The sequence below is a fragment of the Hypanus sabinus genome, chromosome 15 (genome assembly GCF_030144855.1).
Source record: "Hypanus sabinus isolate sHypSab1 chromosome 15, sHypSab1.hap1, whole genome shotgun sequence".
Classification (NCBI taxonomy): domain Eukaryota; kingdom Metazoa; phylum Chordata; class Chondrichthyes; order Myliobatiformes; family Dasyatidae; genus Hypanus; species Hypanus sabinus.
This window is the reverse complement of record NC_082720.1, coordinates 8,798,535-8,823,541: the sequence shown is the minus strand read 5'-3', so window position 1 is coordinate 8,823,541 and position 25,007 is coordinate 8,798,535. Positions and strand designations below refer to the sequence as shown.

At 40.0% G+C, this 25,007-nt stretch overlaps 1 protein-coding gene across 1 annotated transcript in view; it reads right to left on the bottom strand.

Moving 5' to 3' along the window:
- Positions 1-308: 308 nt before the first annotated feature.
- Positions 309-25,007, bottom strand: part of rnf145a (ring finger protein 145a) — a 150,902-nt gene continuing 126,203 nt past the window's right edge. Inside the window, exons 8-10 of the mRNA XM_059989980.1 lie at positions 23,546-23,693; positions 4,619-4,975; positions 309-1,845 (exon numbers count right to left, since the gene is read on the bottom strand). Coding sequence (XP_059845963.1) covers positions 1,330-1,845; positions 4,619-4,975; positions 23,546-23,693 — 1,021 coding nt within the window. The 3' untranslated portion in view covers positions 309-1,329. The remainder of the gene's footprint in view (positions 1,846-4,618; positions 4,976-23,545; positions 23,694-25,007) is intronic.

The window sequence follows — 25,007 nt, the reverse complement described above, 5'->3', positions numbered from 1 at the left end:
ATATTCAGTGGGATTCACTGAAGTTGAACTCACCATACTGATTCCAAGTTAAAATTACAGCTAGTGAGAAGTTAGTTGGGCTCTACTAAAGCACAATGTAACAAAATGGCCTTGTGATCTCTAAGCAATAAAAATCAATCAAGGTCCCCACTTCTGATGATTACTTTGTCATCCTTGCTAAACAAGTGTGTGCATGAATGGCAATGAGAGAAAGAACAAACCCAGCAACAATACCAAGACTGGTTCTTCACTGTACTCAGTTGTACAGAGTTACGCCAAGAACCAGTGACTTTGAAAGGGGAGAAATCAGAAGTGCATTTAATGATCTTTGTGCATTTATTCATACATACGCATTCGCAAAAAAAAAAAGTTCCCGAGAAACTGGGTCAGAAATTATTCTATCCACGATTCCATTTATTATTCAACACTAGCTTGCTTGTTCACAAGTTGTTCACATTAAGAATGTCAACTTTCAAAAGCTACAGAGTAAGATTCCCATTTCTCTGGTTCACTCGCTGTTAATAAAAAAACATTACTTTTTCTGTTCAAATACACACAGTAAATTCAGAAGTGAACCGATTTAAGCCATGATCAATTAAGAAAATACATTAGTATTCTCTTCTTCCAAAAAGAAAGCTGTGCAAAACCTATCAAAGCTACAAAATGGCTTTCTTTGCTGTGTTTCATCATACAAGTTAATGTAATCATTTCCACAAACCAAAGTCAAATTGAAAATAATACTGTACCTCTCAGGTTTCAAAAGTCAGATGTGTCATATATATTGTGCAACCCTGCCTTATCTGTATCCTGAAGTTCATCCCACTTATGACCCTTCAAGAATCCCAAAGGAATCACAGTGTTCATAAAAGCTCCAGTCTACTTCATTGTGCAGGTATAGAAAAGCCAAAGTTATTCACGCACCATTCATCAGGTACTTGCTAACACTTTGGAATGCACTATAAACTATGACAGTGCAGTTACAGTTTGAATATAGAGCTACAAAATTTAGTTTTTATTTTATTAAAAAGTCTGCTTGCAGCATGTGATTCTAACCATGCTTAAAACCTCTAATTATATATAAATATAATACGCCAATCAATCTAATTATTTCATGCCTACAAAAGATCTAACAAAAACATCCTCTTCATTCTGTCATGGCTGTCTAATACTGTAAAGATGATGGGGCAACAAAAAAAATCGCTAGATCCCTTCTTACAAAATGTCTCCAGACCTGCTTGTGAGAACATTACATTCTTTTTTTTCTGTAAATGTATCTTATTCCCCCTTTTTGTTTAAACTGACAAGTTCATATTGAAAACATTGTCAACGTTATTCTATCATTGCAGTATCATGGCACGTTAAGGATAATGTTGTTTCATGGGAATTTGACACCTCCATGTGTTGTTCATTAAAATTCTGTTGTGTTGCAGACAATTGCTGATCTTCATCCTCACAGAGTTCTGGTGGATAGGGAAACTCAGCTTTGCCATTTTTTACGCACAGACTATCATCTATGCCTGGGTTACCATGAGAAAAACATTCAGTATTTAGACGTTTTTGGCATGCACCGTTGTGCTCCACAGGACCTTCTTCAGAAACCATGGGTGGCTCTGGAACTTGACCAGCAGACTGATATTCTTGTCCAGCCAATTCTTGTTCTGTTCTGCCCTCATTAGGGGGTAACTGCTCGCCTGTTTCTTGCTGCGGTGATGCCCCGACTTGCTGCCCTTGACATTTCAGCTGCTGATGACATAATGGACAAGTTTCCTGCACGTACAACCACTTCTTAAGGCAGGCCGAATGAAAGAAATGGCTGCATGGTGTAATTACTGCAGAATGCATATCCTACAGAAAAGAGAATTTAATTCTGTAAGAAACGACAAGTCATAAATTTCCTTTCTCATATACTCCCTACTTTTCCATAATTATTGACACCCATTGGTTTAATCTGTACCCAGAACTTGAACACATTACTCATTATCAAAGCTCTATCAGCAGGTAATTAATGCAATGTAGTCATTACTGCTGTCCCCTTCATCACCCAGGTTCACATCCATTTGTTTCTAAATAAAATCATCAAAAATGCAAATACTTTTTAACTGGTCTACAATTCAAAACCTAAATGAAATTAATTTCCTTAGGAAGGAAGGAAGGAAGGAAGGAATGATGATGTAATCATGTTTCTGCATAGCCCATAAATTAAAACAAGAACTAAGTACATACACAATGAAATAAGAGAAACAACTACTGGAGGAAGTCAGCAGACCAGATGCATTTGTAGAATTAGAGGGATGGTTGATGTTTCAGGTTGAGACCATGCAAGACAGATCTGGAAGCAGGATCTTAACCCAAAATGCTGACCAACCCTCTGCCTGCAAGATGCTGCTGACTTGCAAGTTCCTACACCAGTTAGTTCTTTTGCTTCGTTACAGTATATATAGTCTTTTGTATCTTCATAATAGATGTATCACAAGGCACACTACATTAACATCTGCAACCAAAGTAACTGAAACTGGGTGCTGCAGTCTCGCTACTGTTCTTTAGTCCCTCCTCTGCTGGGCAAGGGCAGGGGGAGGGGTGTAAAGCTGGTGATGCCTATACACTGATAAATGCTTCCCAATCCCCCTCTCTCAATTGGAGGGCTATGATGCTGGTGTGCAGTGATTGTGTTTGGTTCCAGTGCCTCCTCTGGCAGCCAATTCTACTTACCCTGCTTTCAGTGTGAAGGAGCTTTCACCCCAGAACCCCTTAAAGGCTTTGTTTTTGATGAGGTACATCAAATTACATACAGACTGTATATATAGGGTAGACTACAAGAAACCTTTTCCATAACAGAGGTAGTTAAAACTAGAAAAGATGAGTGTAGGATACGGGGAAGAATTTAAAGGGGATATGAAGGAGGAACAACTTCCCCCAGAGCAAGGCAAGAACTTGAATGTAGTTGAAGTTGGGTTATCAAAAACATTTAGAAGCACATAAATGAGCAATTAATCACTTAAGCATGGATGAATTAGCCTGCTTCCATGAAGTACTCTCTCGGACTGATGAGAGACCACAACACTGCCACCAAGATGCACTGCTAGAAAAGCCAGGGAACTGGACAGCACCAAGCAGCTCTCCAACAGGCAAGGGAAAGGAAGTCATAGACCCAATATGGGCAAATGGGACCAGTACAAATGGACAGGTTGGCAATGGATGAGGTGGGTCACAGGGTTCATCTCTGCACTGCATGACTCCATGATCTATGAGAGGGGCCGAAAGAAATTTATCAGGTACAGATAGCCACAAGGTTAAGATACACTATTTCCACAGTAGAGGGAATGAAGAATCTGATGAAGGCACCTTGACAGCATAAGGAGCCTCTGGTGTTCTACTGTAAGCAGTCAGATTCTTTAGTAGGCAAGGCATGTACAATAGTTATCTTAGGTTCAGTGTGCCAGGTCAACTGATCTAGTCAGGAAAGAGAATTATGTCAATCAGGGCATATTTCTATGGAGTGGCATACTGGAATTCATGTCTCTGAATGTGCACAAGAAACTCGAGATAGTGACAGCGGCACTGCAAATAAGCAAAACAAAAGCTTTACAATAGAATACCAACACTACAATGTGCAATCTTCCACACTGAAAGCATATTATAATTCCACACTGAATTATAAAGCATGTTGGAGAGTGACGTAACACAACCCGTTTCAAAAGGGAGAGAATGAGATACAGATGCAATGCAGAACTGCATCAGGGAGGAACTTATGATCAAGCACAGTCTTAAGTGAACCTCAAAGAGCCAAACTACAGCTCAATATTTCTGCAAACTGTAAAATCTGTCCTTCTGGTCACCTTCAATAAACAGCCACCTGTGCAATAGTCAGTGATTCACATAACCAATAGTTTTCTAATTTACATGTAATTCAATAGAACCTGCAACTCAATTAAACAGCCATCTGTTAACCTGGAAACAGATGCTAGCTCTTTAAAAACTATCATTATTGTGAAGAGACTTTTGCAAATGGAAGCTGCACCTGCTTTAAGAATCACTTTTAAAAATTTTTGCCCATTTCAAGCTATTTTTATGATTACCATTTCAAATTTTAGGTAGGCAACTTACTCTAGTTGTTAGACTATTATTCCTGATTATAATTATAAAGCTTGACAGGGTAAATTATATTTAAATAAAATATTATAAGTACTGTCAGCAAAATATTTTTTTCAAAGAAATTTGGTTCTTCTATTTTCCATGAAACTGCTTCCTGATTCTATTTCACAAGTTACTTCTGCTTTCACATGAATATATTACAGACTATCTCCAGTGAAATGAAATGTGAATGCTGCCTCAATCCCTTCATTTGCCCCTTACATCTAGCAGTTGACTCTTAATAACCTCAATCTCAGTAAAACTCTAATTAAATACAAATCACTCGAGAACCTTTAAAGCTTTTATTATGATTATTATTATAGCACAAGTCACAATGGGGAAAAATATAGCATATAGGAATTAGCAAAAGCAAATACGATACAAAATGTGAACTGAACATCAGGAGATCAATTGCGATAGTCCTGAAAGGAACAATTTGGATACTAAAGCCAAGGATTAAGTGTTTCACTGGTGCCATGCTACATACCTGGTAACAGATGGAACAAATATCATTGTGCTCTTCAAGCTGCTCTTTAGTGGCAGTTGGCAGTGAATTGATTTTGTTTGCTGCATCCCTGCGGAGAAGAAAGCTCTTCCATCCCAACTGTGCTCGAAGCCAGACATTGAAGTAAGAATGGACAAAGATGATCGATGAACCCATCCAAGTCCATTCTCCTAATATCGTCTCTGCTATACCATAGGCAACAACGCACAAAGCCACCAAGAACTCAAGCAGACGGTATGTACCATTCACGTAATAGATCACGTCATCAAGATTTTCCATTGGTTCTTTACTGAATTCCTCCACCATAAAAAGAATATAGATGAAGAGAGTTCCTAGTACCTATTAACAATAGATAAATATTTAAGATAATGGTTTCAACCAAATATTAAGTATACTTCATTTGTCATACTTTAACAAAAAACTGCATGTTTATAATACATAGTAATACCTGGCTACTAATTTAAATGTTTGAATTCAATAAAGTCAAACAGGATGTGCTCAAATAGAAAAAATATAGTACTTCCACTGTAAATTACTGACAGACCTGTTGATGCATCAAACCAAACAAGATTTTTCTTTAATATATTTGAAAATGTTCCACTCTTTCACCAAACCATCAGAACAAAAGTTTCAACTTCAAACAACATGCAGAATGGAAATTTAAAAGAACATTTGAACTGAATGATTACCCAGGAACTTGGCCCCATTATATCCAATTTAGAAGCTCAATGAACACATATTGCTAAGGTTAGTGCAAGTCAATGGGGATACAAACTGCTAATTATCAGATGGTCAAGGACAAGGGGCACATGATTTTGCACACACCACTGGGCACCACCTCTTTAGTTTACTAATTCAAAGTCAGCTTAAAGCAGCTTGAAAAAGTGCAGTTTCACTGTTCTCCATAAGTGTTCTCCTAATAATCAAACTTAAAATTGCCAGATTACAAACATGAACTTGGGCAAAATAACCTGGAATTTAAACATAGATCTCTTTGCCTCAAGTCCAATATTGGAGGAATTATCTTACCTTCAGGAATGAAACATGACTTAAGTTAAAATTAACCATTCACTGAACGTCTGCCAGACAAATATGTGGTTGATTAAATTCATCACAAATCTGTGATGTAATTTATTTTGGCATAAAGAACAGAAGAGGCAATGACTGCTAAATAGTACAATTTGAAAGATACTGTACAACAAATCTAAGCACAATAACAGCAACAAGAAAACTCAGGAACAGTTGCTGAGACTGAGTTACAGAAGTGCAAATAGGCTAAGAAAGCTGTGTATTTGCTTCAGAGCAGAAAAGATAAAGAGATGATTTGATAAGCACATTTAAAATCATGAAGGGTTTAGCTAGAATAATGAAAACCGGTCAGTCAAAATAACGTACGCAGAAGGCAAGGGTGTAACAAGAAAGATCAAAGTCAAAATGAGGAAGAACTTCTTTGTTGAACATACATTCCAAGTTAGTCATAGAGCACTGCAGCACAGAAACAGGTCCATCTTGTCTGTGTCAAATTATTGTCCCTTCGACCATACTTGGTCCTGAACTTGGAACATAACCCTCCATGATTCTTCCATCTATCCACGTACTTATCCAAACTTCCCTTAAATGTTGAAATCAAACTTACATCCATCCTTGTTCCACGCTCACCACTGGTTGAAGATGTTTCTCATGTTCTGCTTAAATATTTCACCTTTCACCCTTAACTTATCTTTGTTCTTCTACACTTCTCAGAATCCAGTTTCATTGTGCTCCCCTGTTAAATTGCACATCTTAAACAAAATACCTTACTTTTCAAGGCTAAGTACCATTTGCCATTTTATTGTTCACTCCACAATTGCAGTCAATGGACCAAATTAATAAGCAAGTCTTGCATACAGGTAAAACACATTTACATGGTTGCATCATGCACTGAGCAAACAGTGGTGTTCATGGTTGTGAAGTGCATGCACAATGCCTTCATACAGCCCAAAATCATCTATAAAACAATGGGTTCTGCACTCAAATCCGAGCTACTAGCAATGTACCCAATGTAACTCCAAATGATCATTTTAAAACTAGAAACACTGGCACACTATCAAGATCAGCAATTATTACCCACCCTAGTGTCCCAAGATGCATCAAAACTGCATTCTTTACTGTTACAGCTCATGTAGTAAAGGTACTCCTAATGTTGTGGGTAGACTATGCCAGAATTTTGACTCTGTGACAATGGAGTGGTACCAAATTATTGAGTGTGGATGGTGTAAAACTTGGGGAGGTGGAGGGGAACAGAAAGGACTTGCAAATGGTGGGAGGAACCTGCTGGCCTTTTTCTTCTTGGTGGAATAGTTGGGAAATTTTGTCAAAAAAAATTGACAACTTGCGTATTTGGTGGATGGCACATCAACTATATACAATGCTCCAATAGTAATAGCGTTTAAGTGTTCAATGCATGGATTGAATTTTAATCAAGAAAGTTGCATTCTTGTAAATGGTGTTTTGAATGCCATTGAGGCAAGTGGAGAGCTTTCTATCATATTCTGAATGTGATCCATAGATGAGGAAAAGCACTGGACTGTCAGGAGGCAAGTCAGGGATCAGGGATTACCCAGCACTGACTTTTTCATTTGACTGGTTAAGATTTTGGACAACAATAATGCAGAGTGTCAGCCATATGGATTGCAGCAATAGTGGTTTCAATGGATGTTAAGGATTTATATAACCATATAACAAGTACAGCACGGAAACAGGACATCTCTAGTCCGTGCCAACGCTTACACTCACCTAGTCCCACTGGCCTACACTCAGCCCATAACCCTCCATTCCTATCCATATACCTATCCCATTTTACTTTAAATGACATACCGATCCTGCCTCTACCACTTCTACTGGAAGCTCATTCCACACAGCTACCACCGAGTAAAGAAATTCCCCCTCGTGTTACCCTTAAAGTTTTGCCTCCTCTCAAATCATGTCCTCTTGTTTGAATCTCCCCTACTCTCAATGGAAAAAGCCTATCCACATCAACTCGATCTATTATTTTAAATACCTCTATCAAGTCTCCCCTCAACCTTCTACGCTCCAGAGAATAAAGACCTAACTTGTTCAACCTTTCCCTGTAACTTAGGTGCTGAAACACAGCTAACATTCTAGTAAATCTTCTCTGTACTCTCTCTATTTTGTTGATATCTTTCCTATAACACATGGTGAGAATTACTTGAGACAATCATTACATGGCACTTTCCACTGACCACCTCATGCCAGAAAGCTGCTTTGGCCTTCCTGCAAACATCCTTCAGTGGACTCATTATCAAAGGAGTTGAAAATGTTTCTGAATATTGAGCCATCTATAATGCATACGCTTTTTCAAACCTAATTTTAGGGGAAAGAAATTGGAATTTGCAGTGCTAAAGGCACATTGAGAAACTCATGAGGCAATGTTCGTGGAGTGAAATCTTGAATCTCCAACAATTGTATCCATATTTCTATGTAAGAACTGTGATTTCAGCTAGTGCAGTTTACCTTTCTATTGCCACTGACCAATTTTACCCAGCTTCTTGGGTTCTACACTTAATAGGATGTTGCTTCAATTTCAAGAGCAGGCACCATCAACTTTCCTGTACAATTCAACAAGTTTGAGCAGACCATAATGATATTTGAAGCCAATCAAAACCAATGCAACGTTAGTGAGTTACTTCCTAACGAGATGCTGCTCAATGGCATTGTTGTTGATATCGTCCATCACTATGCTGACGGCAGAGAAGGTACTGATAGGCTGGGAATAAGCTAATTTACCTTTGTTATCCAGCTTTGCCCTTTCTAATTCTCCACATCATTCTGATAAAACTAGCAAGATATGGGGTTATTCTTATATACCTCTTCAGCACAGCAAGCTGAATATTGCCTGTTCCCACAGCTTTCACTTTAAACAATACATTAGATTGTGAGCTGAAAACCATAATTTAGAAAAGCAATTTCAGCTGTCATTCACAATTTTGCATGTAGAGTGCTAGAGGAATGTCCAAGAAGAGGTCAATAGACAGTAGGTGCTGGAGTAGGCCATTTGGCCCTTCTAGCCAGCACTGCCATTCAATGTGATCATGCCTGATCATACACAATCAGTACCCCGTTCCTACCCTCTCCCCATATCCCCTGAGCCCACTATCAATAAGAGCTCTATCTAACTCTCTCTTGAGTGCATGCAGAGACTTGGCCTCCACTGCCTTCCAGGGCAGAGCATTCCATATATCCACCACTCTCTGGGTGAAAAAGTTTTTCCGCATCTCTGTTCTAAATCTCCCCTTTTTCTTAAACTGTGGCCTCTAGTTCTGGACTCACCCATCAGCGGGAACATGCTTCCTGCCTCCAGCGTGTCCAATCCCTTAATAATGTTATATGTTTCAATTAGATCCCCTCTCATCTTTCTAAATTCCAGTGTGTACAAGCCCAGTCGCTCCAACCTTTCAACATATGACAGTCCTGCCATTCCGGGAATTAACCTTGTGAACCTATGCTGCACGCCCTCAATAGCAAGAATGTCCTTCCTCAAATTTGGAGACCAAAACTGCACACAATACTCCAGGTGGGGTCTCACCAGGGCCCTGTACAGCCGCAGAAGGACCTCTTTACTCCTATACTCAATTCTTCTTGTTATAAAGGCCAGCATGCCATTAGCTTTCTTCACTGCCTGCTGTACCCACATGCTTGCTTTCATTGACTGATGTACAAGAACACCTAGATCTCATTGTACTTCCCCTTTTCCTAACTTGACTCCATTTAGATAGTAATCTGCCTTCCTGTTCTTGCCACCAAAGTGGATAACCTCACATTTATCCACATTAAACTGCATCTGCCATACATTTGCCCACTCACCCAACCTGTCCAAGTCACCCTGCATTCTCATAACATCCTCCTGACATTTCACACTGCCACCCAGCTTTGTGTCATCAGCAGGTCAAATGATAGCAGCCAAATTACCTTCTTGGAATTACCATTGACTTTGGCAGAGGAGTATTGGACTTAAAAGAGGGACTGGTGTTATACTTAAAAGAGATCTTACATCCAATAACCCTCCTTTCTGCAGCTTCACTTATCCTCAATTAAAAAGGTACAAACCCCATTTCCAGAAAAGTTGGGATATTTTCCAAAATGCAATAAAAACAAAAATCTGTGATATGTTAATTCACATGAACCTTTATTTAACTGACAAAAGTACAGAGAAAAGATTTTCAATAGTTTTACTGACCAACTTAATTGTATTTTGTAAATATACACAAATTTAGAATTTGATGGCTGCAACACACTCAACAAAAGTTGGGACAGAGACATGTTTACCATTGTGTTACATCACCTTTCCTTCTAATAACACTTTTTAATCATTTTGGAACTGAGGATACTAATTGTAGTAGATTTGCAATTGGAAATTTTGTCCATTCTTGCTTGATATAAGACTTCAGCAGCTCAACAGTCCGTGGTCTCCATTGTCTGATTCTCCTCTTCATGATGTGCCATACATTTTCAATAGGAGATAGATCTGGACTGGCAGCAGGCTAGTCAAGCACACACACTCTGTGTCTACAAAGCCACTCTGTTGTAACCCGTGCAGAATGTGGTCTGATATTGTCCTGCTGAAATAAGCACGGACGTCCCAGGAAGAGACGACGCCTTGATGGCAACATACGTCTCTCTAAAATCCTAATATACGCCTCAGAGTTAATGGTACATACCTTCACATACATGCAACTCACCCATGCCGTGGGCACTGATGCACCCCCATACCACCACAGATGCTGGCTTTTGCACCTTTCGCTGAAAACAATCGGGATGGTCGTTTTCATCTTTGGCACAGAGAACTCGACGCCCCTTTTTTTCCAAAATCTAGCTGAAATGTGGACTCATCTGACCACAGCACACGGTTCCACAGTCTTTCAGTCCACCTGAGATGAGCTCGGGCAAAGAGAACTCGCCGGCGTTTCTGCATAGAGTTGATGTATGACTTCCTCCTTGCCTAATACAGTTTCAAGTTGCATTTCTGGATGCAGCGATGGACTGTGTTAAGTGACAATGGTTTTCCGAAGTACTCCCGAGCCCAGGTGGCTATAATTGTTACAGTAGCACAACAGTTTCTTAGGCAGTGCCGCCTGAGGGCTCGAAGATCACGCGCATTCAACAGTGGTTTCTGACCTTGCCCTTTATGCACTGAGATGTCTCTGAATTCTCTGAATCTTTTCACAATATTATATACTGTAGATTGTTACGAATGTGCCACAACTCTGAGGGGCCGAAGGGTACAAAGTAGCCCCCTCCTTTGTGAGAATTGCAAGATCGCTATTAATTCGGGTCTGGGACCCAGGAAATGACAGAGAATCCTAAAGGTTTTTGGAATGTGTCCTGGCCCCTCAGCAAGAAAAAGCCATGGATAACGGCCATTGTCTCTTGGAGACGGAAATGTGTATTGAGTACTGTACTATTCACTGAAGTCCTCAGGGAATGACCAGAGTGGGCTGGTTGAGGGATTGCATCATCCCAACCTGACTGACATCTGAGACCCCATTAGTAAGGATAAAAGAGGGTCTGGGGAACAAACCCTTCAGACACACCAGGAGAAACATATGAGACCGGTGGGGACTCGTGTGTGTGTCCATCCTTGCCCGGATGACGTCTTCCACGGAACGGCCTCGCTAAAGGACGAATACGGATCAAGAGCGGATAAAGGAAAGCTGGCAAGTTTCTATTCTCAATATGAACTGAATGAACTGAGTGACTTTTATATTTCCATCGGACAATACATTATCCCCTAGACAACGATAGAGCTTATTTCTTATTATTATTATACCCGCACTTTTAGATTTAGTATTGACGACGTATATTATCTGTATGTTTGCATTGATATTATTTTTGTGTATTTTTATCAATACTGTTAAAAATAGTGCCATCAGATGTCAACTGACCTCTCTATCTTTGCTGGTAAGTGACCTAGTTACAGGGTTCGTAACAAAGTGGGATCTCGTCTCAGGATTTGATACCAAATTGGAGGGCCAGTGAATCGTGCTTAAGTCCAAACTTGGATCTGGTTGCATGGGTAGCCAGACGGGAAACCAGCAAAGATGGACGTGGATGAATTTGTAGAAAACCCGACTCTGGAGGCGCTAGAGGCGGCCACAAAGTCGGACTTGATAAATATTGCAAAAGGACTAAACCTCGCAGAGGTGAGGTTGTCAATGAAAAAGCGGGAGGTGCGGAGGGCCATAACTCAGTATTATATTGTGAAGAATGTATTTTCAGCTGAGGTATTGGAAAATATCCCTGAAAAGGCACCAGCTAGTGGGACGGCTCAGTTAGAGTTGAGAAATTAAGGCTGGACACGGAACAGAGGAAGAGGGAGCATGAGCTCCAGCTAAAGCAGCTGAAAAGGAAAAAGAGCAGCAAAGGGCCGAAAAGCAACGGGAGCATGTGCTCCAGCTGAAGGAGTTAGAGGTGAAGAGGGAGCAGGAAAGAGCTGAGAAACAAAGGGAGCATGAAATTCAGTTAAAACAGCTGGAAGCAACTGAAAAGGAGAGAGAAAGGGCCGAGAAAGAGAAGGAGAGAGAGTATGAGGAGAAAGAGAAACAGAGGCAACATGACTTGGATATGGAGAAGTTAAGGCAAGAGTGAAGAGTTCAAGGGTCAGACCAAGAGGAGCGGTTTAATGTTAGTCAGGAGTTGAGGTTAATACCTCCGTTCGAGGAAACAGACGTTGATAGTTATTTCTTGCATTTTGAAAAGGTGGCAGTGAATCAGAAGTGGCCCAAAGAGCAGTGGGTGGCGTTGTTACAAAGTGTGTTAAAAGGGAAGGCACAATGGGCATATGCGGTGTTGTCCATGGTAGAGGAAGAGTCTGAAAATTATGAAAAAGTAAAGGAGGTCATTTTTCGGACATACGAATTGGTACCTGAAGCGTATCGACAAAAGTTCAGAAATTTTAAAAAAGGGTGGAATCAGACGTATACCGAGTTTGCCTATGAGAAGGGTGTGCTCTTGGAGCACTGGTGTGCAGCAAAAATAGTGGAAGATGATTTTTGGCGTCTCAGGGAGTTAATTCTGATTGAGGAATTTAAAGGTTGTGTTTCGGAGGATATCCGGATGTATTTGAATGAGAAGCCGAATAAGTCCATCTCCGTATTTGCTAGGTTCTCAGATGACTATGCCCTAACCCACAAGACAAAGTTTTCCTCGAATAAAAGTTACCAGAGAGACCGTGGGAACGGTAGAGAAAGCCCGTCGACTGAGGCAGAGGTCCCGCTGGGAGCTAGTGGTAAGATTGAGGAGGAGAGGCAAGACGGCAGGAGAGTCCCTCGCTTGACCTGTTTTAATTGTGGAAAGGGGGGACATATTGCATCTAGGTGCCTTGCTCTGAGGAAGGAAACAGGAAAATGGAAAGCAGCAGTCCCTATAGGATGTGCTGTGGTAATCAGTAAATCGAGGAGAGAGCCCCAGGTAGACAGAGTATGAGAAGGGTCTGAGATATGTATGTCAAAAAGAACCGTGTCTGTGAGAGAGGGAGACACACCAGTTCCAGTGCAGATCTGGAGATACACGGGAGCTGAACTGTCATTGTTTAGCAGTAAGGTACTGGATTTTGGTCGCAAGACGGGAATGGTAGCTTTGAAAGGAATAGGAAAAGGGACAGAAATGGTGCCCTTGCATAGGATCATTATAAATTGTGAGCTGGTATCTGAACCAGTTGAAATAGGGGTGCGATCAGAATTCCCAAGAACTGACGCGGACGTCCTTCTTGGTAACGATTTAGCTGGTGGTAAGGTTTGGTCAGCAATGAAGCTGACGAGCCAGCCTGTGAGTGTTGAAGTCCCGCCCCTAGATTCCAAGATCTATCCCGCATGCGCGATCACTCGCAGCATGTCGAGAAAGGCAGCTGAGAACGAGAGCAGTTTAAATCCGACCAGTATCGATTTGGCCGAGACGCTTTTACCGACCCTGTACCACGAGGGTTTAAAGGGTGGTAAAACAGAGAGTAGTAAAGTGAAAGAGAGTAAGGGAGAGGAGGTAGACCTGCCCTTAGCGAGGAGAAAATTTATAGAGGCACGAAGTAAAGATGAAAAACAGATAAAGCTGTTAAAGGGTCCAGGGTTGGACATGGATGATCTGTCTGGTTTGGCAGAACTGTTTGAAGAAGTTGAAAATTCTAAAGGTGTTCCCCATAATGAAATGAGGGCAGTCCTAGATGAAAAGGATGCCATTACCTTGAAGAAGTCTGCTGGGTTGGCAGATGAGGTTGTTTCAGTTGAGTTTACTCCGGAAGGGAGTTGCCCAGAGAGTAGCTGGGAGGATCAGGGGAATTTAGAATTTGAAAAGGGTACGGGTATTGAAAGCCTGGAAGAGGCAAATGTCCCGTTTGAGTGTGTCCAAGATGTGGATGCACGTGGTACTGAGCCTAGTAATGGAGCTCAGAAAAAGTCTGAGGTATTTGATTCAGTTGAAAAGGAAAGCAGTCCTTGTGCGTCAGATGGACTTGGTTCAGTGAAGAAAAGGTTAACCTTGGTAATAGTGGGAAGTAAGAATTCCCAGTTGTTTGTGCTCGAAGGTGTGTTAAAAGTTAGTGAGGAGATGAAAGGTGGTGAGGTGAATATTATTATTGAAGGAAAAGGGAAAAGTGTAGTTCCCAAATTGAATGAAGAAAATTTAAAGTCTGGATTGATGTCAGAAGCAGCCACCAAGCTAGAGACAATGGCTTGGTAACGCGGCGGTGCCTGCGAATCAATTACAGGTCGAGTTGGAATGTAAAGGCGCCCCACACGCTATTGTTATTCAAGAGTGTGGTGTGAAAAAGCAGAACTTGAAATGCTGTTTGAACAAAGGGGGATCGCTTTCAGATCTTAAATTGAGAACTAATAGCATGAAGGGTCCTGAAGAGAAAACTAGCAACTTGCTTAAACTTGAAGAATTGTGTGGAACTTCGGAAAATGGTCTAAGTTTGGAACCCATTTTTGATAAAATAACTCCTATGAAAGGAGCGGGCAGAAGCCTATTTCGCCATGGTGCACAAGCTCACCACGTGGGAGTTAACTGGAAAAGGGGAGAGGGTTAATGGGATGCCATTTTAACTAGCAGGATCCGGTTTTATGGGAATTCGACAAAGCATGTGAATAATAAAGACAACCCCCATGGAAGATTGACTGTTAAGTTTGAAAGTAACTTAAAGATCAGTATTTGCATGAACTTTTGTAGTATACATGTAAGCTAAGATCACAACTCTTTAGTTTTTGTTTGCTGAAGAAAAGGAATAAAAATAGGTGGTTAGCAAATTGAAGTCTGATGCTACAAGACCTTAGTAAGGTACAAGATGTTAAGATATTAAAGGAAGTGACAATGTAATCGTTAACTGTTTAGATGCTGAATTGAATGTATAACTGTATTACTCTGTAGTGAAAAAAAACACTTTTGTATTGTGTTAGATTCTAAAATCCTGTAAGACTCTGTATTACTTCGTTTTTACCAATGGTAAAAACACTTTGAAGGAAGGGGGTGTTACGAATGTGCCACAACTCTGAGGGGCCGAATGATACAAAGTAGCCCCCTCCTCTGTGAGAACTGCAAGATCGCTATTAATTCGGGTCTGGGACCCAGGAAATGAGAGAGAATCCTGAAGGTTTTTGGAATGTGTCCTGGCCCCTCAGCAAGACAAAGCCACGGATAATGGCCATTGTCTCTTGGAGACGGAATTGTGTATTGAGTACTGTACTATTCATTGAAGCCCTCAGGGAATGACCAGAGTGGGCTGGTTGAGGGATTGCATCATCCCAACCTGATTGACATCTGAGACCCCGTAAGGATAAAAGAGGGTCTGGAGAACAACCCCCTCAGACACACCAGGAGAAACGTATGAGACCGGTGGGGACTCGTGTGTGTGTCCATCCTTGCCCGGATGACAAGTCTTCCACAGAATGGCCTCGCTAAAGGACGAATACGGATCAAGAGCGGATAAAGGAAAGCTGGCAAGTTTCTATTCTCAAAACCCCTCTCTCTCTCCAACAATTGAAAACCCAGCGGTCCCCAAAGGCTGAAGCCTGTATGAACTGAATGAACTGAGTGACTTTTATATTTCCATCGGACAATACATTATCCCCTAGACAACGGTACAGCTTATTTCTTATTATTATTACACCCGCACCTTTAGATTTAGTATTGACAACGTATATTATCTGTATGTTTGCATTGATATTATTTTTGTGTATTTTTATCAATAAATACTGTTAAAAATAGTACCATCAGACTTCAAAGGACCTCTCTATCTTTGCTGGGTAAGTGACCCAGTTACGGGGTTCGTAACAAGATGTTGAAAGACCTAAATTCTCTGCAATCTAGCGTTGGGAAATGTTCCTTTTGAATTGACTAACAATTCTCTCACGAATTTTGGCACAAAGGGGTGAACCACGACCCATCCTTGCTTGCAAAGACTGAGCCTTTGATGGACACTACTTTTATACCCAGTCATGATACCTTACCTGCTACCAATTAGCCTGCTTAATGTGGAGTCTTCCAAACCGGTGTTACTTGAATATTCTGTGCACTTTTCAATCTTATTTTAACTCTGTCCCAACTTTTGTTGAGTGTGTTGCAGCCATCAAATTCTAAATTTGTGTATATTTACAAAATACAATCAAATTGGTCAGTATAACTATTGAAAATCTTTTCTTTGTACTTTCGTCAGTTAAATAAAGGTTTACCTGAATTAACATATCACAGATTTTTGTTTTTATTGCATTTTGGAAAATATCCCAACTTTTCTGGAAATGGGGCTTGTAATTTACACAGGTCTTACAGCACCATGTACATTTTAGCAAAGTATACAGTAACAGCTGAATGCAGCACCAGCAGAGTGCAGTCCTGGTTAAAAGGCTGATTTCATTTTAAATATTTGTTAGTTTTTCTATTAGGTTCTATTGTCATTTGTAGCAATAAACAAGCAATATAAACTAGTGAAGAACCAGTTTGAAACCTGTTAGTTAATAAAATGGAATTAGTTCCTCAGAACTTGTGGAACATGGGAATCAAATCTATGGATTCTGCTAAGTCACAGATTGCTTAAACACAGGGCATAGTGCCTATTTAGTTCAATGTAAACAAACTGAAACTCCTGACGAAAGGACTACGAAGAAGCTGGTGTAGCTTAACATTTAATGAATTAAATAGACTAAATTAAGTAAGTCAGGCACAGCAAGACAGAACATTTGTTTCAGCTAAAATACATGGGATATAATATAGTACATGAGATATAATCTATGCTGATGACACCTGCAACAAATGTCTACAACTTGATATAATTTGGCTTAGAATTGATGGGTTTTAGTCAGAAATATGGACCAAAATGCATCAGACAAAGAAAAGTCAGCTGGAGCTTTTGTTCCAAAAGACTATCGTAGCTGAAGGATGACACACTGCAGATGAGATTTGCTAAGAGGGCAAAGAGACCAAGTCAGGTATTCTGATCTAGAAATTACTGTTGAAGCAATAGCACAAAATGTTGGAGGAACTCAGGGGGTCAGGCAACATCCAAAATAACGAACAAGCAGTCGATGTTTCCAGCCGAGACTTTTCTTCCGGACTGGGAAGGAAGTGGGAAGAAGCCAGAATAAAACTACGGGGAGAGGGGAGGATAGCTAGAAGGTGATCAGTGAAGCCAATTCTGTTTTTCATAAGTTGCATGCCATCTTGGACAATGACTCCCATCCACTCCATAATGTACTGGTACATTCAGCCAGAGACTCATTCCACCGAGATGTAACACTGAGCGGCATAGGAAGTCATTCCTACCTGTGGCCATCAAACTTTACAACTCCTCCCTCGGAGTGTCAGACACCCTGAGCCAATAGGCTGGTCCTGGAATTATTTCCACTTGACATGATTAACTTATTATTATTTAATTATTTACGGTTTTATATTGCTATATTTCTTTATTATTCTTGGTGCGGCTGTAATGAAACCCAATTTACCTCGGGATCAATAATGTATGTCTGTCTGTAAAGAAGCAGAGGTGCTCGATGAAGCAGTTCCTAAATTTAAGATAAGACTCAGCAATGTAGAGGAAGCTGCACTGGGAGCATTAGACACAAAAGGCAACCCCAGCAAATTCACAGGTGAAGTGTTGTCACATCTGCAAGGACTGTTTGGGGCCCTGAATGGAGGTGAGGAAGTAGGTGAATGCGCACCTTGGCCATTAGCCAAGGAGGTAAACCCCAAAGGGCACTGCTAGTCGTTGCCACCATTAAAGACATTTTATCTCAACCTCACTTGAATGGGAACAGGAAAACTCAGTTGTTCTGAACCATGTGAGAACCAATGACATAGATAGTACAAAACACAATAGTTCTGCTTAAAATTAAAATGAAAATGCATAATCACAAAGTTTAAGATCTCTGGATTATGTGAACTGCAAACAAACTCACATCAAAAAGATCAGAGAGCCAAACATGTGACTCAAAGATTAATACATAAATCAGTTTCAACTGACAAAATACTACACCAGTACTCAAAGCTAATCTTAATCTTTGTAAACCTTTTAATGACAGCTCCAATTATCAAGTTGATCCTAGCTTAGTTCACGAAGCCAGTCCAAACAGAGCAGGTTTTTTCTTTGTCATATGAACACTGAAACATACAGTAAAATAAAATGTGTAGTTTGCCCCAGCACATTCTTGGACCAACACAGTTCAACAGAGTGCTGGGCCATCTGCAAGTGTCATTATGCTTCTAGAGGCAAGACAGAATGCAAACTTATTAACCCTTACTAATCTGTACACTTTTGGAATGTGATAGAAAACCAGAGCACCCGGAGGAAATCCACGCGATCAGAGAGAAAATGAACAAACTCCGTATAGACAGCAGCAAGAATTGAACCTCAATCGCTGGTGGTGTTAAGCATTATATAGCCACTTCGCTTGCTGCTAAGGTCAAGTTCTGCTGAGGGAAAAATGATAAGTTACAGAACTTTACAGGCTGGGTCTGACAGAGCTTTCATTGTGTGCAGCATCTGCAAGGCTGAGTCTGGCGACGCCTTGGAAGTCTATAGCGGGGGTACTCCCTCCTGCCATCTGCGTGGGATGACAAGTCTATCAGGACCCTGAGGACTTGTGGAAATTGTGTGGTGGTTTCTTTCAAACTTAGTCTTTTAACATCTTTGGACTATTTTTACTGTGCCCATGGTCTATTTTTTAGAATCAATTATGGTATTGTCTGCACTGTTGTAACTATATGTTAACTATTACTATATGTAACTGTGTGGTTTTGTGTAGGTCTTGTAGCTTTAGCTTTTGGTTTGTTGGGTAGTCTTGTTTTGTCTGGTGGGTTTGGAGCTCCTTTCCAGGGAACACGCTAAGATGGTAGCGCAATAGTAATACGCAGCAGCATCTCTGGACTCTGGATTTGGGGATTACCAAACGTTATGTGGATTTTCTGGTGTAGTCTGTTTTGTTGTGTGCTTTTCTGATATCATTCTGGAGGAACATTGTCTCCTCATTTTTTAACCGCATTGCATTTGTGGTTTCTAAATGACAATAAACTGAAACTGAACTGAACTTCTTCAGGATAAGGCAATTGTGCAGGGTAGCGACATCCAAGCTTGTGGATGGTACGGGCAAAATGAAGAATATATTACAATTAGAGTCAGAGCAAGGATAAATGGTAAAAAAAACACACTGAAAACTTTATCTGAATCCACACAATACTTAAAATATAAGAGAAATGATTATATTTTCAAGCCATTACAGAGACAAGCAACCAAGGCTAAAAATTAAATATTTCAGGATATTTACACTTTTAGAAGATTAAGCATAAAATGCCAATAGGACCCATCAATTGGTCAAGTACAGAATAGTTATTCAGAAAACTAGAGGCAAATGTATCATAGTCAAGTGGCATATAAACTGGGCAGAAATAGTGTGGAGGATAAATTCATGACAGATTTAAGATACTGACTTTTAAAGAGAAATGAATTTAAAAATCTATGTTGAGGATCTAATGATAAAAAATGCATCTCAGGTCAAATATTGTGCAATTAAAAAAATTAATAAATTGGAGGTTAAGGTGGTGTTTGTGTAAAGGGGGTTTCTTCTTTTTTCTTTGTTACTGTTGGGAAAGGGTTTCTTTGTTGCGAGAGAGTGCTGGAAGCTGGTTTGGGTTAAAATTTACTGATAACGAGAATGGTATTCCTTTGTAAACCAAATGGGGATTAATGTTCTTTCTTCTGAGTCTGTAAGCTTTTGTTGACGGGCTTTTGGGCAGATCGGCGCGAGGGGGTCGAGAGAGAGGACGCAATGCTGTAAGCTGGGCGAGGATCGGACCCCAAGTGGGGGTCCGAGGCCAGGAGGTACTCCGAGGAGGGGGGATGAAGTTAGATGTGCTTGGTTGACCACTCGGAGGGTCCTGAGCTGCGAGTCGAGGAGTTCGGAGGGGATCGAATGGTGGCCAGAAGACTTCAGTAATTGAGTTCCAACGGTTGTGCACGAAGTGGTTTGGACTTTGATAAGTTTGGCGCCTTTTCTTTATTTTTTCTCTTCATATATACTGTATCGTTATTAATCATATTAATCACTTAGTTATAGTAACCTTTATAAATTGTACTAATTTAATTGCTTATGGTGTACTGTCTGTTTTTGGGCGAGGCGGGGACATCACACAGCATCCACACCAGCTGATTACCCAGCTTGGCGGGACCGAAGGCTGCTCCCCCTAGACGAGAACGAACTGAGCGAGCCTGAGGCGACCCAGGGGGTTACATTGGGAAGAGTATTAATAATATGATAGAATTCAATGCAGGCCTGATTTGAAATCTGAAGGCAGTCAAATTAAAAAAAAATCAAACTACAGGAGTTTGACGTGCAAGCTGAACACTGTACATTAGGTAACTACATTTAAAGGTACGGCAAACAACAACTAACGGCTATCTTTCAAATAATGAATATATAAGTATAACACTATGGCACAAAAAAAAGGTGTCCAACAATACTGACAAGTTAAGAGCATTATATCAAAAGCAAAGGCTTATAACGTTGTTAAAAGGAACAATATAAGCAAGAGCATAAAACACCATTAAGGGGAAAGTAGAATATTAAGGCAATCCAGCAAGAAAAAGAGCATAAAACCTTCTACAGAAATCAAAAGGGAAGATTAGCAAAAGTTACAGACAGAAGAGCTTATATAGGGGAACACAAAAAGGGCATTAGAGATGACCTGTGTGCAGTCAAGGTATTTCAAATGATTGTAGTAAAAATACACTTGTATCTGGATTCTAGCAAAAACTAGACCATGAAGACAAAAGAACACTCCAAACAACTCTGCAAAAAGGTTACTGAAAAGCACAAGTCAGGAGATGGATACAAAAAATTTTCTAAGTCACTGAATATCCCTTGAAGCACAGTTAAGTCAATCATCAAGAAATGGAAGGAATATGGCACAGCTATAATCTGCCTAGAACAAGCCGTCCTCAAAAGTGGAATGACCATGCAAGAAAGAGACTTGTGAGGGAGGCTACCAAGAGACCTATGACAACTCTGGAGGAGTTACAAGCTTCAGTGGCTGAGATGGGAGAGACTGCACATACAACAGCTGTTGCCCAGGTGCTTCACCGGTGACAGCTTATAGGAGAGTGGCAAAGGGAAAACCCACAGCTGAAAAAAAAATTCACATGAAATCTCGGCTAGAGTTTGCAGTTAGCTGGAAGAAGGTTCTATGGTCTGATGAAACCAAAATTGAGCTTTTTGGCAATCAGACTGAACACTATGTTTGGCGTAAGCTAAGCAAAGCACATCAAAAACACACATCATGAAGCATGGTGGTGGCTGCATCATGCTGTGGGGATGCTTCACTGCATCTGGCCCTGGAAGGCTTGTGAAGGTAGAGAGTAAAATGAATGCAGCAAAAATACAGAGAAATCCTGGAGGAAAACCTGTTGCAGCCTGCAAGAGAACTGTGACTGGGGGAGAAGATTTGTTTTCCAGCAAGAAAATGACGCCAAGCATGAAGCCAAAGCTACACAAAATTGTCCTGGAGTGGCCAAGTCAGAGTCCTGACCTCAATCCAATTGAGAGCTTGTGGCTGGACTTGAAAAGGGCTGTTCACTCAGGATCCCCATGCAATCAGATAGAGCTTGAGCAGTTTTGTAAAGAAGAATGGGGGGGAAGTGCAGGGTCCAGATGTGCAAAGCTGATAGAGACCTATCCTCACAGACTCAAGGCTGTAATTGAAGTTAAAGGTGCATCTACTAAATACTAACTTGAAGGGGGTGAGTAATTATGCAATCTATTATTTTGTGATTAATAACTGTAATAAATTTAGACAAATTTGGAGAAATTTGTTTTCACTTTGATATGAAAGTGCCTTCTGTTAATCAGTGTCAAAAAGCCAAATTAAATTCACTGTGATTCAATATTGTAAAACAGTAAAACATGAAAACATTAGGGGGGGGGGGGGTGTGTGAATACTTTTTATAGGTACTGTATGTGACAAGCTTCAGGCAATAGTAGTGAACACTGATCACTGCTCTCTAAAAATAACTGTTAGCTGTTGGGCAGATTCACCAAACAATAGGTCATGCAGGTTCTTGGGATGAAGTTGAAATAATGCTCATGCTCAGCACTACCCAATTTTCAGAGCCACGATTAGTCTTTATTGGTGAACTTGACCCAGAAGGTATCTTCATAAGTTCTGAATCAGGATTCAAAAATAACGCCCAAACTGCATCAAACTGGAAATTGGTAACGGAAGCAACAACTTACTCTGATATGTTCTGTTCAGTGTTTGACACCAACATCCTTGGACTCACTGATAACCTGGATAAATTTTTGCATAGTAGGAGAATTAAGGGGAAAAGGCAGGGAAGTGTAAATGAGTCCATGGCCCGATCAGCCATGATCTTATTGACTGGTGGAGCAGGCTTGATGGGCTCCTGTTCCTTTACAGGAGTAAAGCACCTTATTATTTTATTTTCTATTTTTTCTTCTATATTATGTATTGCATTGAACTGCTGCTGCTAAGTTAAAACATTTCACGCCACATGCCGGTGATGGTAAACCTAATTCTGATTGCTGAGATACAATATGCAGGTCTTCTTTTCCTACTAAATGGAAAAATAACAGAGGGCTAAATTTCACCACATTGACTTCTGGAGGATTTTCCCTGTGAGGAGAGATAATGCAAAATGGGTCCTTACTTCTATAAATTTAGATGAATGGAAACCATCTCCTTGTAACATGCAAAAGTCAAAGACTCTTTCAAAACAATGCAGCAATGATATTTCACCTGGCTGGTCTGCTGGCCATTTAGGAGCAAGTCAAGGAAATTCTTTACCCAAAGCATGGTGATGTTGCAATTGCCCTTGGAAAACAGTGGTAATTTAGGCGCTCAGTATAATGTTAAAGATATAAAACTTGTATGTTTGGATGTTAGGGCGATCTACGGATTGGGGGATAGCACAGTAAAGCAACTGCAAGGTAGCTATGAGCAGACTTAAATGGTGCAGACAGCATTATGGGCCATTGTCTTGTAGCTATTTCTTACTTCCGTTGTCAGTAAGAATTGAGAAATGTGCTAGGGTCTTCCTTGCTTCTCTGATGTCGTGATAGTCAGTTATGAATACAGTATTTGGAATTCTCTCTGCCATGAAGTTGACAGAAAGAAAAAGGAAGAAAAAATTTGCGAGGTGGTGTAGAAGGAAGATGTCAGGGTGAAGCAAATGTGTGAAAGGGCAGAGAAAAGAATAGCAGGCATGTTAATTTTCCACAGAAATCCTTGATCATATCAAAATGTCACTGGTAATTTGCAGCACTAAAATGTAAGGATCTGAAAGGTCCTTTTCAATGAGGATATTGCAATGCAGCAATGCCTACACATCATTGTGTGATTGCAAAATAAAAGTTGATTCATTACCTGCAATGAAGTCAGAACACTACTGGAGATGATGATAAGCAGCCAAAAGTCCATCTGAAAAAACTGAGAAATCATGTAGGCCATATAAGCTGGAAATACCAGCAAGAACAAACACAGACTGACTGCTCGAAAATGCTTCCACAGACTCCTGTAAGCAAAGCAAAAGATGCAGTAAATACATGATATGAAATTACATTTATTTTGTTAAAGCTATTTTCTATTCTTTCAAACAGCATCAGACATTCAATAGGATTTTTAAAGAGCACATCAGAGAAGTCTAATCTGCTCTCTGGCCCAGTAATTCAGCTTTCCTACTCTGATAACCCAGGTGTATTTGCACGTATTCTCAGTTCTTTTCCTCCATGGAAGTTTTAAAAATATATTTTTTGTGATTAATCTGAGTATTCCAACATAGAATTTGACTTGCATGCTTAATAAGATTATTCTTTATAAATTCTGTGTCTACATACAAGGCTCCATTTTACCCATGGGGGCTACAAAGACAATTTAATATCACTGTCCTATGATTTTCAACCTTTGGAATACGTTGTTTCATTTGAAATTTTAGTATAGGCAGTATTAAATGCCTCTGAAAGAATAACTCCTTATCATTACTCAATCCAACAAGAAGATCAAATTATTCCAAAGAATTAATAAATCTACCCTCTTTCCATCCTTGTTCAATGTCTGAGTAGTTTCTTATTATGAGTGCCAGGAATCCAATAAGAACATAAGAATCCAATTTTTCTCCAAGCTGAGATGGCAACTCCAGACAGAAAATTCCAAAAAAATAAGAAATGGTATCTCCAGCATATATTTTTTTAAACACTTGTCATTAGATTCATCTAATAACCACTTCCTTTAATTATGCCCTAAAGTTAAAAGTAACAATCACAAATGAAGAATAAAGCATTTAGAAACTTATCGTACAAAGTCAAAATGGTTTTATGAAAGGAAAATTATATTTTTCCTCAGAATTATTACATTTCACTGAGAATGTTATGAGATAGGTAGACAAGGATATACCAATACATTGAGCATAGTTAGATTTCCAGAAGATTCAGAAAGATGCTACTTGAAAACCAAAGATACAAATGTCATGTCATGGGAGTGAAATATTAATGAAAACAGAATTAACTGAAAAAAAAGAATTAGTATAAACAGGTCTTTTCATGGTGGTAAAATGCAAATAGTGGAATGGCACAGACACTTAAAATTTATGTTAATAACAAATGAAAAGATCAGTATACTCTACTGAAATCTACAGACAAGTAGGAAAACAAGCTGTTAGGCATCTGCAATATGTTTGCCAAGAAATACAGAACTGTATGACAGCTGGAGTTGTGTTACCTATGTTGCTGGGAAGAATCAAAACTGTTACTCTTAAGTTGAAAGGCATTGTGAAACACCACTGTGTAGAGCACTTGCAGGTCCCCAAACATGAATCATTAAGTTATTATAT